We start from the raw sequence: 18,505 nt of genomic DNA, 5'->3' as shown, positions 1-18,505 counted from the left end.
ATGTTATGTATAATCTCACTGCTGTAACTGTTTTTTTGTAAGCTGTTAGTTTAGGCTTGGAATTTCTTACTATACTTTCTCTGTTCCGAGTTTGACGTACCTCCCCATCCCTCACCACCTCCTCCGTGCCCCTCAACAGAACTTGCTCCTGTAGGCTGTGGAATGTTGCCAGGTCTCTGATTCAGCATCGTTCTATTTCCTCTTGCTGTCCAGTGAGGGAAAGCAAGGGAATGGTGTTGGGGTGAAAAGGGGCTATTTCAGCGCACTTCGAACAAGCGAGAGTGCTCTCTTTTAAAACGATTGGTCCGACAGTTTTAATAGCTATTTATCCTGTAGCTTCTTCCCCTTCCTGCACAGAAGTGCCTGTCTTTCACACAGCAGTGATCCACAGTGGCAGCTGAAATTGGGAACTCGCTGCATGGTTCCACAGTAAAGTATATTTAGTATTCCTGAGAGTAGTCCTGGCTCAAAACTTAGTGAAAGACTCTAAAACACACATCTAAATTGTAGAGGAGCTTCTTCCTTTGTTACAGTAGATCTTTGAAGACTTTCATCATTAACGTTGGAACAATCTCGGATAATTCAGAGGTCTAAAGGCTAACTGCATTTCTTAGTTTTGTTGTCGTGTTGGTAACATTTCTGAGCAAAGGTACTGTTTTCCAAGCTGGATTAATAAATTGTATTAACAGTATTTAAACACAATGCCATCAAGCTATTTCAGAAATTATGGGCTGTAGGAATTTTCTTGCCCAGCAACTATTGCTTGATTTAAATTATTTTATTCTGACAGTTCTAAAAAGCAGCTAAAATAATTAGCGCCAGTTACTTTTAGTTGATTAAGCATACATGTTCTAGGGTAATTGGTTACTGTGAAACTTGGTGTTTGTTCCCTGTCAATTTATTAGTGTTGAGGGTTGAAGCTTTGACATGTCTGGGGTTTATGGTTTGGTTTTCTTTGTATTTGGGTCAGCAGGGAAGTTAATTATCATGTAGGAAGGAAAATGGGCAACACACATTCCATGGATGGAGCTGAAGTATCTGAGGTTGAAGTTGAAAGAGGCCTAGGAGTCTTGATGACCAAAATCAGAGTGCAAGTATGAGATATCAGAGGAAGTAATGCCCTAACTGTGTAGTACTCTGCTCAGATCGCATGGTGAATACTGTCGAGTCACTCAGGCACAAGGGTGACATCTATATGTTGGAAGCAGTTCAAAGAAGAAGCATGAAACTAATCCCTAGTGTCAAAAGGTCTGAGTTATCAAAAAAGACTAGAGAAACATGGGCTTTCCATCCTGGAAAGGGGTCATCGGAGTAGTGATCTTGTAGTGATGTACAAGATAGTAAACAGTATGGAAAAGGTAAATCTGGAAAACTACTTCGAATTAAATTGCGAGAATAGAATGAGGAAATTTCTTCACTGGTCAATACCTGGAATGGATTTGCAGATAGAATAGCAGAGATTTTTTTAATATATTTGTTCCTGGGATGTGGGCGTCGCTGGCCAGCATTTATTGCCCATCCCTTATTGCCTTTGAGAAGGTGGTGGTGAGCCACCACCTTCAACCGCTGCAGTCTGTTAGGTGAAGGTACTCCCATAGTGCTGTTTGGAAGGGAGTTCCAGGATTTTGACCCAGCGACGATGAATGAACGATGCTATATTTCCAAGTCAGGATGGTGTGTGACTTGAAGGGGAACTTGGAGGTGATGGACATTCAAACCCTAGAAACATTTTGAATGCTGCACTGGGGGGACTTTAGGATCGTTCTGGATGGTTGAATGACTTTACTTGTCTGTATTTATCTTGTGGCCGTATTGTCTAACTGTTTTCATTTCAATACAACTCATTGTTGGTTTTTCAGGTTCTTTTGATCTTCTGATATACACAGACAAAGACTTGGAGGTACCAGAAAAGTGGGAAGAATCGGGGCCACAGTTTATTAACAACTCTGAAGAGGTTCGCCTGCGATCTTTTACCACCACCATACACAAAGTGAATAGTATGGTTGCATATAAAAAAATTGATTCTTTCTAATGGGCCACAATGTACAGAATTGTTTCTCTTGTACAGTAAACTCTTTGTATAAATTTGTTTCATTGCCAGTTTGTGGATACTTAGGAATAACACAGTAAAGCGTCTAAATTGTAATCGTCCCTATCTCTGTTTCCTATTTTAAAACTGCAGTTCCCCATAGTTAAATAATTTTCTTTTTATCTTTTGCTTACCTTTGTGTATAATTCAAAAACGTTTTAACAGGATGTTTATTAGGATACTTTAGTATTTGCATTAGAGGCCAGTTTCAATAAGAGATGGGTTGTAGACTTGAACTTCTAATTCCCGCACTTGCTTCAGAGTCTGGGGACTGATGATGCTGTTAACTGTGTCGAGTTACTTTGCCTGCTCACATTGCCTGTTCACATTCTAGGAATCGGAGTGACACCATCAGAATTGCACTGCATTTCAAATCCCAGTGTAATACTAATGTTGAAAGTTCAGTGTACTAGCAGCAGACCATATGACAGCATCAGCTCCTCTCTGAAAATGTAGATACCATCATAGCAGATCAGTTTCTTTAGTTCTTGCCCACGTCAAAATAATTCTACACTAACTGTGGGGCACTGATGTTTGAAATACTTGCTTTCAGTCTTTATTTTTCAATCCACTGTTGTCATTGTAGGATGTATTTCAGTTTTTAAAGATATTTGGATATTTGTGATTTTTTAAAAAGTGAATAAAACCACCGGTAATGACTAGGTAAATACTGTCTTTTCTAAGTAAGGGAATGAGTTCAATGTTTATTTTGAAGAATAAAATAATTGCTCTTTTTAAACTCTCGCACATACCAGGTCTACAAAAGTGGACTGTAATGAGCGCTTTTCAACTTTTAGGCTGATGAAAGCCTACAGTGTAACCTCAGTGTGTACTTCAGTTCTCCTGAAGGAAAGACTCGATCCATCCTTCATCTTTCTACAACTTGTATAAATTAACTGGCACCAGTTAGATGTTGTGTCCATCATTTGCTGTTGGAGCTTGTAAATATGCTGTTGAAGGAACTGGGGTTCCTAGCCGAAGAATTGAGATTGACTCAGAAAATCAAAAACAATAACATTTAATGAACAAACGAAGCTGTACAGGAAACTGTAGGATACAATGCAAATAGATCTGGTCTGCTTGAAAGCCTCTCTGGAAACTGCTAGAAGATTCCGAGCTCAACTGCTAGCAGGTTCCAAGCTCAACTGCTAGCAGGTTCCGAGCTCTACTGCTAGAAGGTTCCGAGCTCTGACGTCATCACGTTCTTCCCGCCGTTGAGATCACGTGACAGACGGCATGACGCCATCACGCGGAGTACAGGAAAGAAGCCCTAGTATAGTTAACACACATTAAAGGTGCAGCCCCCAGCTGTACTACATTGCTGTAAAAGGAATTATATACAATTGTCCGTAATCCTCTGGTGGTTCCGCCACATGCGTCCCCCCAGAATTGCTTTTAACAGAGAAGGTGTTGTGTCTGTGTGTTGATAGAGACACTGAAGACAGGAGTTGGTTTGATAGGTGTTTACTAAACAAAGTCTGGAGGGGAACTAACGGATACAACACAATACTCAGGCTTATATAGCCGAGTGGCCATTACCGGCATTACAGTACACATGGGGCTTTTAAAGGCACATACACTACAATTCCTCCCCTTTTAGCTAACCAGTACATAATATTTTAAGTAATTATTAATTACATGTTACAAGAAAAATAATCTATACATTGCTGCAGTTAATTAATTATAAGTCAGTCTCTCTGGAGGCTTCCTGACTCGGATAACGCCTTGGTGGTGTAGTAGTTTCTGGTGGTGTAGTAGGTTCTTTTGGCAAGGCTGAGTCGGCTTGAATGCCAGTGTCGGGTTCCAGTATCACTGGATCGGAGGTAGATATGGGTATCTCTACTTCATCGTTAGGCGTATAGAGTTGTGTAGGTTGTCCCTTTTTGGATGACACTGATTTGGTCAGCATGGCGCCTTATTATGCTTTCTCCGATGTCCACGGTATACATCAGCGGTCCTAGTCGTGTGCAGATAGTTCCAGGCTGCCATTTCTCGGTACGGTAGTCCCGGGCCAAAACTTGTTGACCTATCTGGAAGGTTCTAGTTGGCCTTTCATTCATGCCTTGAAATTGCCGGTTCTCCACGTCCCTTCTGATGTTGGGCTTGATCAAATCCAGCCAGCACCTTAGGCTTCTATTGAAGAACATCATCGGGAGTTGGGTTTGTAACCATATGTCTTGCATTCCTGTATGCGAACAAGAAGTTATCCACCTTGTGCTGAAGTTTTATGTCTTCATTACCCATGGCCTTTATGGCCTTCGTGAAGGTCTGGACAAACCTTTCGGCCAATCCATTGGTGGCAGGATGGTATGGGGCGGACGTGTAGTGCTTAACCCCATTGTTTTTTAAGAACTTCCTGAATTCTTCGGACACAAATTGCGGTCCATTATCAGAACAGATCTGTTCCAGCAGCCCATTCCTGGCAAATATGGTCCTTAATACTGTGATAGTTTTTTCCGTGGCGGTGGTGGAGGACATCTTTATTACCTCCGGCCACTTGGAGTGTGCATCAACCGCGATTAAGAACATTGAGTCCATAAATGGGCCAGCAAAGTCGATGTGTACCCTTTGCCAGGGAGATGAGGGCCACTCCCATGGATGTAGAGGGGCTTGGGGTGGAGCGTTTTGGACCTTCTGGCATCCTAGGCAGCTCTTGGTCATTTCTTCGATGTCTCCATCGATACCTGGCCACCATACAAACGCTCTGGCTAGGTTCTTCATTTTCACTCCACCCAGATGCCCCTCGTGAAGCTCCTTTAGCACTTTATCCTGGAGTTTGGGTGGAATCACCACTCTGGATCCACACATCAAGGTTCCTCAGCACACTGACAGTTGTTCTCCTCTTTGCGAGAATGCTGGCAACAGTGGTTAGCCATGTGCTGGCCATCCCTTCACCGTTAAGTCGTAGACTCGTGAGAGAGTCGGGTCATTTCTCGTTTCCTTTTCAATGGCAGAATTTGTTACTGGTAGACATTCCACTGTGGTTGAGTGGAACATCTCCACTGGGTCTACTGTAGGTGCCTCTTCTACCGTTGGCAACGGTAGGCACGTGATATACCTATCAATTCCTCCAATAAAAGGCGAAGAGTTACGAAGGTGACTAAAGGTTTTTATTGACTAAATAACAGAGCCCACTCTCGTGGGTGATCCGATCCAAGCAGGAGGAATACCAGCCAGTCGCTCACCTTTATACCTGGCCTGGTGGGTGGAGCCAAGGCGGAGTCGGCAGTGGTCATCCCAGGTATAGCAGTGTGGCAAGAGGCGACCTTGTACCGTGATACAATAGTGGTCAGTGATAGTTATAACGAACAGTGGTGAACAGTGCTAACTACTAACAGTGATACGATAGTGAGCGTGGTTTACCACATTCACCCCTTGTTTAGAATTAAGTCCGGCGGGGTGAAGTGTACTACCAATTCTGGTAGGTCAGTCTGTCCGGAGGCTTCGTAAGCCTCTCCGATCGCCGCAGCGGTGGTGTTGCCTTATCCGGTGTTGATGCTGGTGTTTGCGTGGTCGGCGAGGGCTCGTGGGGTTCCGGCATGCCGTCTACCTGGACTGAGGTGGGGGGGGGTTGGTGGCGGTGTTTCCGGATCGGCTGAGGGTGCGAGGTCTCGTAGGGAGACAGTGTCCTCCCGCCCGTCTGGGTACGCCACGTAGGCGTACTGGGGGTTGGCGTGCAGGAGGTTCACCCTCTCGACCAGGGGGTCCGTTTTATGGGTCCTCACGTGTTTCCGCAGCCAGACCGGCCCCGGGGCGGTCAGCCAGGTTGGTAGAGTGGTTCCCGTAGTCGACTTCCTGGGGAAAACGAACATTCGTTCATGGGGGGGTGGTGTTAGTGGCCGTGCAAAGTAATGACCGGATGGAGTGCAGCGCTGTCGGGAGGACTTCTTGCCAGCGGGAGGTTGGGAGGCCCTTAGACTTTAAGGCTAAGAGGACGGCCTTCCATACCGTCGCGTTCTCTCTTTCCACCTGACCGTTACCTCTGGGGTTGTAGCTGGTGGTCCTGCTTGCTGCAATACCTCTCTCTAGGAGGAATTGCCGGAGTTCCTCGCTCATGAAGGAGGAGCCCCGGTCGCTGTGTATATAGTTCGGGAACCCGAACAAGGCGAAGAGGGCATTCAGGCACTTAATGACCGTGCTACTGGTCATGTCGGGGCAGGGGAAGGCAAAGGGGAAACGGGAGTACTCATCAACGATGTTGAGGAAGTACACATTACGGTCAGAGGACGGGAGGGGCCCCTTAAAGTCGATGCTCAGGCGCTCGAAGGGGCAGGTGGCCTTGATCAGGCTTGCTCGGTCCGGCCTATAGAAGTGCGGTTTGCACTCCGCACAGGTCTGGCAGTTCCTGGTCATGGTCCTGACCTCCTCGATGGAGTAGGTCAGGTTGCGGGCCTTAATGAAATGGTAGAGTCTGGTGACTCCGGGGTGGCAGAGCTGGTCGTGGAGGGTCTGAAGCCTATCGATATGCGCGCTGGCGCATGTCATTCGTGAAAGGGCATCAGGGGATTCGTTCAGCTTGCCTGGCCGGTACAAGATCTCATAATCGTAGGTGGAGAGCTCGATTCTCCATCTCAAAATCTTGTCATTCTTGATTTTGCCCTTCAGCTTGTTATTAAACATGAAAGCCACCGAACGCTGGTCGGTGAGCAGGGTAAATCGTTTGCCTGCCAGGTAGTGCCTCCAGCGCCGTACTGCCTCCACGATCGCCTGGGCCTCTTTCTCGACCGACGAATGTCGGATCTCGGGGCCCTGTCGGGTCCTTGAGAAGAAGGCCACTGGCCTCCCCTCCTGGTTTAGGGTGGCGGCTAAGGCGAAGTCGGATGCGTCGCTCTCCACCTGAAAGGGGATGGACTCGTCCACTGCGTGCATCGTGGCCTTGGCTATGTCTCCCTTAATGAGGGAGAAGGCCGCGCACGCCTCCTCCGTGAGGGGGAAGGAAGTGGCTTTCAGGAGGGGTCTGGCTTTGTCCGCGTAATTGGGTACCCATTGGGCATAGTAGGCAAAAAGCCCCAGGGTTCTCCTAAGTGCTTTAGGGCAGTGGGGGAGGGGTAGCTCCATGAGGGGGCGCATTCTTTCTGGGTCGGGGCCGATGATTCCGTTCTCCACTACGCAGCCGAGGATGGCAAGGCGCGTGGTGTTAAACACGCATTTCTCCTTATTGTAGGTGAGGTTCAGCCGTTGGGCCGTACGGAGGAATTTCTCCAGATTCGCGTCATGCTCCTGCCGGTCGCGGCCGCAGATAGTGACGTTATCTAGGTAGGGGAATGTAGCCTGCAGTTCGTTCTGGTCAACCATCTGGTCCATCTCCCTTTGGAAGACCGAGACCCCATTAGTGACACCGAAGGGGACCCTAAGGAAGTGGTATAGGCGCCCATTCGCCTCGAAGGCGGTATACTGGCGGTCCTCAGGGTGGATAGGGAGTTGGTGGTAGGCCGACTTCAGGTCGATGGTCGAGAATACTTTATACTGTGCAATCTGATTGACCATGTCAGATATGCGGGGGAGGGGGTATGCGTCCAGCTGGGTATATCTGTTTATGGTCTGGCTGTAGTCGATGACCAGGCGGTTTTTATCGCCGGTCTTTACGACTACGACCTGGGCACGCCAGGGGCTGCTGCTCCCCTCGATAATGCCCTCTTTCAGGAGGCGCCGCACCTCAGAGCTAATGAAGGCTCTGTCCCCGGCGCTATACCGCCTGCTCTTGGTAGCGACGGGTTTGCAGTCAGGGGTAAGGTTAGCAAACAGAGAGGGTGGCGGGACCTTGAGGGTGGAGAGGCTGCAGGTGTTACGCGGTGGGCGGTTTAACGTTTGCTGGTTGTTGACTGTGAGTGGGGGGAGGGGTCCACCGTATGCTAGGGTTACGCTTTGGAGGTGGGATTGGAAGTCCAGCCCTAGTAGGACGGCAGCGCAGAGATGGGGGAGGACGAGGAGTTTAAAGTTTTTATACTCCGTGCCCTTAACCGACAGGGTCACGACACAGTAGCCGCTGATGTCCGTGGCGTGGGACCTCGATGCCATCGAGATTCGGCTGCACGTTGGTAGGACAGAGAGGGAGTAGTGGCTCACCGTGTCTGGGTGGATGAAGCTCTCCGTGCTTCCGCTGTCGAACAGGCAGGTCGTGGCGTGGCCGTTCACTTTGATGTCCATCATTGACTTGGACAGATGGTGCGGGCGGGCTTGGTCCAGGGTGACGGAAGCTAGTGTGTAGCTGAGCGAGGCGGTCGGGCATGGTGAGTAAAATGGCGTCTCCCGCGAGGTAGGGCCCCATGAGGCACTATTGGGGTCGGTTGCCTTAATCAAGGATGGCCGCCCCCATGACTCATGTGTGGGGATGCTGGCCTCAGTTGCCCTAAACAAAGATGGCCGCCCCATGACTCATGTGTGGGGATGCTGGCCTCAGTTGCCCTAAACGAAGATGGCCGCCCCCATAGTTCGCATGCGGCACTGCTGGCCTCTGAGGATCCGCTCCTGCAGGCCTTGGAGAAGTGGCCTTTCTTCAGGCAGGTTTTGCATATGGAGTTCTTGGCTGGGCAGCGCGACCTCGGGTGCTTCTCCTGGCCACAAAAAAAACAGCCGGCGGCCCGATCGCGGATGCCCGATGTCGGGGCCGGTGCCGGGGGTGGCGGGGCCGGTCGGGTCCGGGACGCCGACGCAGAGGTAGGTCCCGGGGGCGGCGCTGGGAAGGGTGCTGTGGTAGGGGTCGGGCCCGAGTCCCAGGGTCGCGAGCAGTACCTGGTGAATGCTTCCTGATCTTGGTGGGCCACTTCCAGGGAGATAGCGAGGGCTTCAGCTTTTTCCATGCTGAGGTCTTTAGCTTCCAGCAGTCTTTGCCATGAGTACTCGGACCGTAGGCCTTTCAGGAATGCGTCGCGGATATTATCTTCAGTATTTTCGGCTGCCGACACCGATTTAAAGTCACAGTTCCTGGCGAGTGCATATAGCGCCTGTGAGAATTCGGCTACTGATTCTCCTGGCTGTTGCAGCCGTGATCTTAGGAGGTGCCTAGCGTACATGTAGTTTACCGGGGTCCGGTACTTCTGTTTCAGCAGGTTGATGGCGGTCTCGTAGGTAGTCATGTCCTCGATGAGAGTGTATACTCTCGGGCTCAGTTGTGCCTGCAGGACACTTAGTTTGGATGCCTGAGGGACGCTGGATTCTCTCAGGTATGATTCGAAGCAGACCAGCCAGTGTTTAAAGTCTGCGGCTGAGTTTGCTGCTCGTGGGTTCAGGTCCAGGTACGGCGGTCTGAGGGCTCGCAGCCAAGCTGGCTGGTGTGGCTGTGCTCCTGGGAGCTGCACTGGTGGCTCCTCCGCCGGTTGTGACTCGTTGTCGGACATCATTAAATTTAGTCAATAAAATTGATATACCTATCAATTCCTCCAATAAAAGGCGAAGAGTTACGAAGGTGACTAAAGGTTTTTATTGACTAAATAACAGAGCCCACTCTCGTGGGTGATCCGATCCAAGCAGGAGGAATACCAGCCAGTCGCTCACCTTTATACCTGGCCTGGTGGGTGGAGCCAAGGCGGAGTCGGCAGTGGTCATCCCAGGTATAGCAGTGTGGCAAGAGGCGACCTCGTACCGTGATACAATAGTGGTCAGTGATACAGTTATAACGAACAGTGGTGAACAGTGCTAACTACTAACAGTGATACGATAGTGAACGTGGTTTACCACAGCACGATAAACCGTCGGCATTCCCATGCTGTTTTGATCCTTTGTATTGGTGTGCCCCTAGAAAAAGGGACCACCTCTGTAGCCTTTGCGCTGTCATAATGGGAACACCCTTTTTAGGGTTGAATATGGAGATGAGGGGTTGATGGTCAGTCAACAAGGTAAATTTTTGTCCGTGTAGATAATGGTTGAATTTCTTCACTCCCCATACCAGGCTGAGTGCTTCCCTGTCGATTTGGGCATAGTTACGCTCAGCTGAGTTCAATGAGCGTGACGCAAAAGCTATCGGCCGTTCCAAGCCATCAGGGAATTTATGCGATAATACTGCTCCTATGCTGTAAGGGGATGCATTGCACGCCAGTCTGATTGGCAGTGATGGGTTGTAATGAGCCAAAACTTCTTTGGACGTGATTAAGTCTTTGCATTTATGGAAGGCACGTTTACAGTCTTCGCTCCATTTCCAAATTACTCCTGTTTGTAGCAGTTCATTAAGAGGGTGTAGAAGAGTTGATAAGTTCGGTAAAAATTTATGATAGTAATTTATTAATCCCAGGAACGACCTTAATTGTGAAACATTTTCAGGTGCTGGGGCTTTTATGACCGCTTCAATTTTTTCAGGTGACTTATGCAACCCTTCCTTATTAATTATGTGGCCACAATATGATATTTGATTTTGGAAAAATTCGCACTTGGGGCGATTTGCTCGTAGGCCCCGTTCTCTCAGCCTAGTGAGCACCTGCTCCAAATTGGCACGGTGCTCGTTGTCGTTTTCTCCTGTTACAAGGATGTCGTCTAGGTAGCATTGAGTCCCCGGAATCCCTTGGAGGACTTGCTCCATAGCTCTTTGCCAGATAGCTGGAGCGGATGCTACTCCGAAAACCAGTCGATTGTACTGGTACAGACGTTTGTGTGTATTTATTGTGAGATTTTTTTAGAGGCCTCTTCAACCTCCATCTGTAGATATGCCTGTGCCAAGTCAATTTTGGTGAAACGTTTCCCTCCGGATAGTGAGGCGAAAATATCTTCTATCCTCGGAAGAGGATACTGTACCGTGTGAAGGACCGGGTTTACAGTCACCTTGAAGTCTCCACAGATGCGAATTTTTCTCTGTTCTTCAGATTTATCATCAATGCTTTCTTCATGACTGGGACGATGGGTGTTGCCCACTCGCTCCAATCTATTTTAGATATTACGCCTGCCTTTTCCAAATTCTCCAGCTCTGCCTCGACTGCTGGTCGAATTGCGTATGGCACCGGTCTTGCCTTAAAAACTTGGGAATTGCTGCATCTTCCACTTTTATTGAGGCGGTGATGCCTTTCAAGGTTCCTAGTTTCTCTTGAAACACTTCCTTGGCGTTGGCCAAGATGTCTTTTAATCGTTCAGGTATGACAGCATCATCATTTTTTTCCTTACTGGTCACCGTCCGTGCCTGAATGGAGTGCCAGTCTAAACGTATTTTCCTGATCCATTCACGTCCAAACAACGGTGGACCACCATCTTGTAGAACGTATAAATACAACTTCTGTATTTCCTTGCTGTTGTATACAACAGGCACCCTTATTTTTCCTTTGGGGTATACTTTCTGCCCCGTATATGTTTTCAAGATAATGGATGTGTCTTTTAAAGGTATATGCAGAAATAGCCGCTCGTAATCCCGTCGATTTATGACGGTCAGAGCTGATCCTGTATCTAGCTCCATTTTAACTGGGGACCCTGCTATTGTGAGGGTAACCCAAATGGTCTGGTAATCTTCTTTGGCAATTACATTATGTAATTTGAGAGAGCTTAGTCTCTTGTTCCGGAGTCGCTATCGCTCTTCTGGTCTTCGGAGCTACTGTCCGTCATCATTTGTACCTTTCTGTGCTTTTCCTTATTGATTTTTTTCCCTGTTGGTGGATTTTTTGTTTCCAGATCGGCATACGCGTGTAATGTGTCCCATCTTTCCGCATTGCCTGCATGCTTTGTCCTTGAACCAGCAGTCCCTCTGGTCATGGGTGGATCTGCCGCAGCAATAACCTCTCTCGAAACCCCGTGTCATTTCATGGGTGCCGAAGTCTTTTGGCTTTTGCTGTATCTCTGCAGCTCCTCTTGCACTGAAAGCCTTGTCCAGTGTTAAATCTTTCTCAGAAAGTAGCCTTTTTTGTGTTCCTACACTTAGGAGACCGCAGACGAATCTGCCAGTCCTGCCTCGAATTGGCAGTGTAGGGTATTGACAATCTCCTTAAAATCCTTGTCCATCGGTTCGGCTGGAGTGATTAAGTTTCGTTACAGCTTGTATGTCTTTGCGCCCATTAGATTTAGAAATACTGAAGCTTTTTTTTCATCTTCTATTCCATTTGCGGTGCAATATACCTCCACTCTTTCCACATATGTGGTCCAATCCTCTATCTCGTTATCAAAAGCATCAATATTGCTAAAATTAGGCATCTTAGAAAAGATATGGCGCTTCCCGCGTTTTTCTTTTCTGCAGAAAAGATATGGCGCTTCCCGCGCTTTCCCGCCGCTGCTGCCGATGACAACGCTGTTTCCCGCGGTTTCCATTCTTTTTTATTTATTTATTTACAGTTGGAGACTCGTTCCCACCGGACTCTCTCTCTCGGCCTGAACGCCGACCTGCTTGCAGCGCCGGCCGTCTCCCGAGTGCTCCCTCCCCATCTGTTACTGCTTGCCTCCGCTTTCACTTCTTGGCCCAGCTGTAGAGCCAGCTGCTGGAGCCCCAGCCTGACGCCCAGGAAGGATTACCGCAGTACCTGCCACCAGCTTGGCCAGCTGGTGAAACAACAGCTTCTTTCACTCCTTGATTCTTCTGGACGCCAGAGCAATCGATGTCCTTGAGGTGCTGCCGAATTGTAGGTAAGTCCGTTTCCACTTCGTCGCCACTGTTGTGTCTGTGTGTTGATAGAGACACTGAAGACAGGAGTTGATTTGATAGGTGTTTACTAAACAAAGTCTGGAGGGGAACTAACGGATACAACACAATACTCAGGCTTATATAGCCCGAGTGGCCATTACCGGCATTACAGTACACATGGGGCTCTTAAAGGCACATACACTACAGAAGATAAGGCGAGAAGGGGGTCTGCCGAGTCTGTCCGACCGACTGCGATACCCCGGCAGCTGGAACGGAGCGCTAGAAGACGAATTGGCTGTGGTTGGGATGACGCCGCAGGCGGAGAAGAGGAGGCCTGCTGTGGTCGACCCGGTGAGGCGGGCACTGGCGACTCGGCGGATGACTGGCTGTACTGGACCGGCAGTAGACGGTGGACGACCACAACGAGGTGACTGAGCGGTGACGACTGGTTTGCTCGGATCCAGATGCGCCGGTTTCAACCGGTCGATGGAGATGTGGTCAGGCTTACCGCCGATGTCGACTGTGAAGGACTTGTCACCTGACGAGATGATGCGGAATGGACCTGTGTAAGGCGGTTTGAGCGGGTTTTTGCGAGCATCCTGCTGAATGAACACGTATTCTGCGCTCTTAAGATCCACCGGGACATGGGAGCGCTGCAGGTCATGATGCGACGTAGGCACTGGGATGAAATTCCTAGCTGCTTCCTGGTGGCTGACGAGCTGCTGAGCTGGGGACCAGGGTTCCGTGTGAGGAGGAAGAAAATCGCCAGGCACTGAGTGGTTGGCCGTAAACCAGCTCTGCTGAAGAAGAATGCATGTTGTCCTTAGGCGCTGTCCGAAGACCTAGCAGCACCCAAGGGAGCCTGTCCACCCAACTAGGCCCACAGAGACTAGCACGCAGTGCGGCTTTAAGGGACCTGTGGAATCTTTCACACAGACCGTTCGCCTGTGGATGGTAGGCGGTGGTACGATGAAGCTTGGTGCCCAAACCTTGAGCTACGGCATTCCAAAGCTCAGAGGTAAATTGAGGCCCCCGGTCGGAGGAGATGTCAGCCGGTACCCCGAACCGATCTACCCACGACATGATGAAGGCTCTGGAGACGTCTGCCGCTGTGGTGGCAACCAACGGAATTGCCTCTGGCCACCTGGTGGTGCGGTCTACCACGGTGAGGTGGTGAGTGTACCCGCAAGAGGGAGGGAGAGGACCAACCAGGTCCACGTGCACATGGTTGAATCGATGCTCCGGAACTGGAAAAGTGGCGATTGGGGCCTTAACATGGCGTTGTATCTTAGGCTTCTGGCAACTCACGCAGGTATTGGTCCAGTCACGGATGTCGAGATGCATGCCCTTCCAGACGAATTTCTTTGCCATGAGCCGTTGTGACAACCCGTGGATAGTGTCGAAAATTCTCCTGCGCCATTCGACTGGAATGATTGGACGTGAGACGCCCATCGAGATGTCATACAGGAGTGTGGTCCCTGCGGCCTGGAAACTGACATCAGTCACTTGTAAGCTGGAAGGTGCCTGCACTTCAGGGTCTGCCTTCTGTTCTTTTGCCAAACCAACATAGTCGACTCCCAGGTGTACTGCGTGGAGCTGGGCGCGGGAGAGACAATCCGCCACCAGGTTGTCTTTGCCCGAGACATGTTGTCGGTCAGTTGTAAATTCAGATATGTACGTAAGATGACGTTGTTGCCGTGCCGACCATGGTTCCGCTGTCTTGGCCATCGCAAAAGTAAGTGGCTTGTGGTCTACAAAAGCCGTGAATGGGCGTCCTTCCAGTAGGAAGCAAAAATGGCGGATGGCTAGAAACAATGCCAACAACTCCCTATCAAAAGTACTATACTTGCGTTCGTTCTTCCGCAATTGGCGGCTGAAGAAAGCCAGTGGTTGCCATGTGCCGTCGACCCACTGCTCCTGTACTGCCCCGATGGCATAATCAGATGCGTCGGTGGTAAGGGCAATGGTTGCGCCCGGAAGGGGATGTGCCAACATGGTCGCAGCAGCCAAAGCGCTCTTAGTGTCGAGGAAAGCCTGGTCCATCTGGGGTGTCCAATCGATCGGGTCTTTGCCCGATTTACCTCTGAGGGCCTCGTACAAAGGTTGCATCAACAATGCTGCCTTGGGGACGAACCGATGATAAAAATTGACCATTACCAGAAATTCCTGGAGCGCCCTGACGGTCTGAGGAAGAGGGAACGAGGTGACTGCTTCCACCTTCGTGGCCAGCAGGACGGCGCCTTCTGAGGTGATTCTGTGTCCCAGGAAATCAATGCTGTGCAACCCAAACTGGCACTTGGCCGGGTTGATAATAAGGCCATGTTGGCTGAGACGAGAAAAAAGGGTACGCAAGTGCGTAATGTGTTCTTTTGTGCTGTTACTGGCAATAAGGATGTCGTCTAGGTAGACTAAGATGAACGGCAGATCGCGCAACACGGAATCCATGAGACGTTGGAAGGCTTGTGCTGCATTCTTCAGCCCGAATGGCATACGAAGGAACTCAAAGAGCCTGAAAGGTGTGATGACGGCAGTTTTGGGGACGTCCTGAGGATGCACGGGCACTTGATGATAGCCTCGGACGAGGTCTACTTTGGAAAAGATGGAATTCCCTGCCAGATGAGCCGAAAAATCCTGAATGTGAGGAATGGGGTACCGATCCGGTGTGGTAGCCTCATTCAGGCATCTGTAGTCGCCGCATGGTCGCCATCCACCGCCCGGCTTAGGAACAATGTGTAATGGCGAAGACCAAGGACTATTCGAACGTCGAATAATACCCAGGCGTTCCATTGTATGGAACTCTGCCTTGGCGGCCGCGAGTTTACCAGGTTCCAGCCTTCGAGCTCTCACATAAACGGGGGATCCTGTCGTGGTAATGTGGTGCGCCACACCGTGCCTCGCGACTGAAGAAGAAAATGTGGGCCTGGTGAGCTCAGGAAACTCACCTGAGAAGACGAGAGAACTCATTTGGAGATGGGACTGCACAGGCAACTGACCAAGACATCGCGGTGCTTCGGTGGCAGGGGACCGGGTAAAAAGTGGAGGCACTGATTAGCCGGCAGTGTCGGACATCGACGAGAAACCCGTTTGCGCAGAAGAAATCTGCCCCCAGGATGGCCTGTGAGACTTTCGCCGTGATGAACTCCCCAAAAAAATGTTGGCAGACAAAACTCAACTGGACCCTACGCTTTCCGAACGTGCGAATGGCCGCACCATTGGCTGCCTCGAGGGGGAGACCTTGACCGCCGGATTGAAGATCTAGCTTCGACGCTGGTAGGATACCACACTGGGAGCCAGTATCACAGAGAAAACGTTGCCCTGACAGGGAGTCTGTAATGTATAGGAGTTTCCCTGCGGACCCGACGGCCATCGCAACTCCGGCGCGTCCCTTAGGCCTTATTGATCTTCTCAGAAACCACTGGTTTGAGGTAGGTTTTTTTTTTGGTGAGAAACTGCAGGGCGGACGGCACTTTCTGGCCTTCGCGCCGAAACGAGCGTGGTATGCACACCAGCCTGCAGGAGGAGTCGTCGGATTCGCTCTTGTGGGGGATGGGCAGCCTCGTGGCTGCAGAAGATTGTGAGATGGTGAATATTTTATCGGCTTCCGCGGCGAGTTCAGCACAATCCGTGATCGCGGAATTGGCCAAGGCTGTCTGTACTGGCTCTGGTAGTTGACAGAGAAACAGCTCGCGGAACAGAAAACATTGCGATTCCGAGCCCAAAAGCGTGAGCATTTGGCTCATGAGCTCTGAGGGTTTTGAGTCCCCGAGGCTGGGCATGGAGATAAGTCTGCGAGCGCGCTCCGACTTGGACAGACCGAAAATCTGCAGTAAACATGCTTTTAAAGCTTCGTACTTGCCATCATTCGGTGGACTCTCGAGGAGGCTGACGACCCGCGAGGCTGTGGCGCTGTCGAGGGCAGAGACCACGTAATAATAACGGGTCGAATCCGCTGCTACTCCCCGGATTGCAAATTGGGCTTCCGCCTGGAAAAACCACGCGGCCGGTTGTTGCTCCCAAAATTGCGGCAGTTTGAGGGTGACGGCGTTCGTGTCCATGATGTAACTTCAACGAAAATTGTTCGAAGAAATTGGGGTCACCAATGTAGGAACTGGGGTTCCTAGCCGAAGAATTGAGATCAACTTAGAAAATCAAAAACAATAAAATTTAATGAACAAATGAAGCTGTACAGGAAACTGTAGGATATAATGCAAATAGGTCTGCTCTGCTTGAAAGCCTCTCTGGAAACTGCTAGCAGGTTCCGAGCTCAACTGCTAGCAGGTTCCGAGCTCTGACGTCATCACGTTCTTCCCGCCGTTGAGAGATCACGTGATGGACGGCATGACGTCATCATGCGGAGTACAGGAAAGAAGCCCTAGTACAGTTAACAGATACATTAAAGGTGCAGCTCCCAGCTGTACTACATTGCTGTAAAAGGAATTATATACAATTGTCCGTAATCCTCTGGTGGTTCCGCCACACTGTACTATATTTTTCGACATTCCAGTTACAGTAATATGAATAGAAAACAAGTTAAATTAAAATCTTAAATAAAAACATCATTCTGGAAATACATAGCATCTGAAAAAGGAAAAGCTGGGTTAATACTTTGTGACTAGACCCTTTGTCAGTATTTAGTAAAGTCATTGGGCTAAAAATTCAGTTAGGGGCGCCCAGCTTGCCTGGGCGCCGGAATTACCGCTGCGCGCGGAGCCACTTGCGCCAGCGGGAAATTCACTTTCAGCGCCCCAAGTGGAAGCCGGCCGCTAAACAAGGGTTTCGGCGCCCCGCTTGGGGCGCTGAAACTGAATATCGGCGTGCAAGGTGCCGCAGCGCCACCCGCTGCGGCACGGCAGCCTGCGGTACTGCAGGCCTTCCTCTCAGTCTTAAGGGGGAGGTGCCTGCAACAGCGCGATCCCCGCTCACGAGTGCCGGCAAATGAACCCGGCACCAAGGAGAAGTGCCGGGCTCTCTGGAAACAGCCGGCAATGCCACGGGGTGGGGGGGGGGTGCGGGCAGGCGGCCGCCAAAAAAGCGGCCGGCCGCACCTCCACCTTAACTCGCCCCACTACCGGCACAGGTAGGCCCCGTGTACCGGTCGCTGTTTGCGGCCGGCGCGGGGGAGGCGGCAGCAACTAAATATGGCCAGCGGGGCGATAGCGGGGCGCTGCGCACACCGATGACGTCATCGGTGGCGGCGCAGCGCTAATGGCTAACGCCGCCATTAGCGCCCCGCTAAATATGGCGGTAGGTTTGCACAGTGGCGCAAAAGCCCTCTTTGGGCGCAAACTGGTGGCGTAGGCCACTGAATTTCTAGGCCTTTATCCTTTGCTACTTAAGATCACATCAGCAGCAGACCTTGTTCAGATGTGTATATATGGATTTCTAAAAGATGTTTGATAAGGTGCTGCATAGGAGGGTTGTTGATAAAATTGAGGGACAAGTACATTATATATAAAAGCCCGGATTTTGTGGTAAGAATAATGGTGAGGCTATCAGCGCTCACCGTTCAGGAGTAAATGGGACAGCAACTTCTGGCGTCTGGACATGCGCAGTTAAACGTGGAAATCTGTAAGTTGCTGTCCGATTTGCCCTGCTCCTCCACATGCTTCACTACATCAACGCCTTGCTGATTGATAGATTCAGCATTTAAACACATGAGGGGCTTGAAGTTGTGGTACTTGCCCACTATTACACATGAAACACACCAGAAAAATTGAGTGCTAGTGCATTCAGGTGTAAGTGAATTTTTTATCTGTGTGATTTATAAGTCTTAAATACTGCCAAACAACCCCTCTGGCACTGAAAATTTAATTTTACAAGTGTGGAGTGTCATTCCTTCAGAATCTAATTATTGTTGGAGATTTTTTTTTTAATTAAACTTTTTTTTACTC

The 18,505-nt window shown here is 49.8% G+C and overlaps 1 protein-coding gene across 1 annotated transcript in view; it reads left to right on the top strand.

Annotated features, from left to right (window-relative positions):
- Positions 1-2,749, top strand: part of mad2l1 (MAD2 mitotic arrest deficient-like 1 (yeast)) — a 36,669-nt gene extending 33,920 nt beyond the window's left edge. The window contains exon 5 of the mRNA XM_085963003.1: positions 1,860-2,749. Coding sequence (XP_085819129.1) covers positions 1,860-2,032 — 173 coding nt within the window. The 3' untranslated portion in view covers positions 2,033-2,749. The remainder of the gene's footprint in view (positions 1-1,859) is intronic.
- Positions 2,750-18,505: the final 15,756 nt, after the last annotated feature.

This window comes from Somniosus microcephalus, chromosome 2, assembly GCF_052327205.1.
Source record: "Somniosus microcephalus isolate GS21.2 chromosome 2, FLI_Smic_1.0, whole genome shotgun sequence".
NCBI classification, from domain to species: domain Eukaryota; kingdom Metazoa; phylum Chordata; class Chondrichthyes; order Squaliformes; family Somniosidae; genus Somniosus; species Somniosus microcephalus.
Note: the sequence above shows the minus strand (reverse complement) of the source record. Positions and strands in the feature narration are given on the sequence as shown.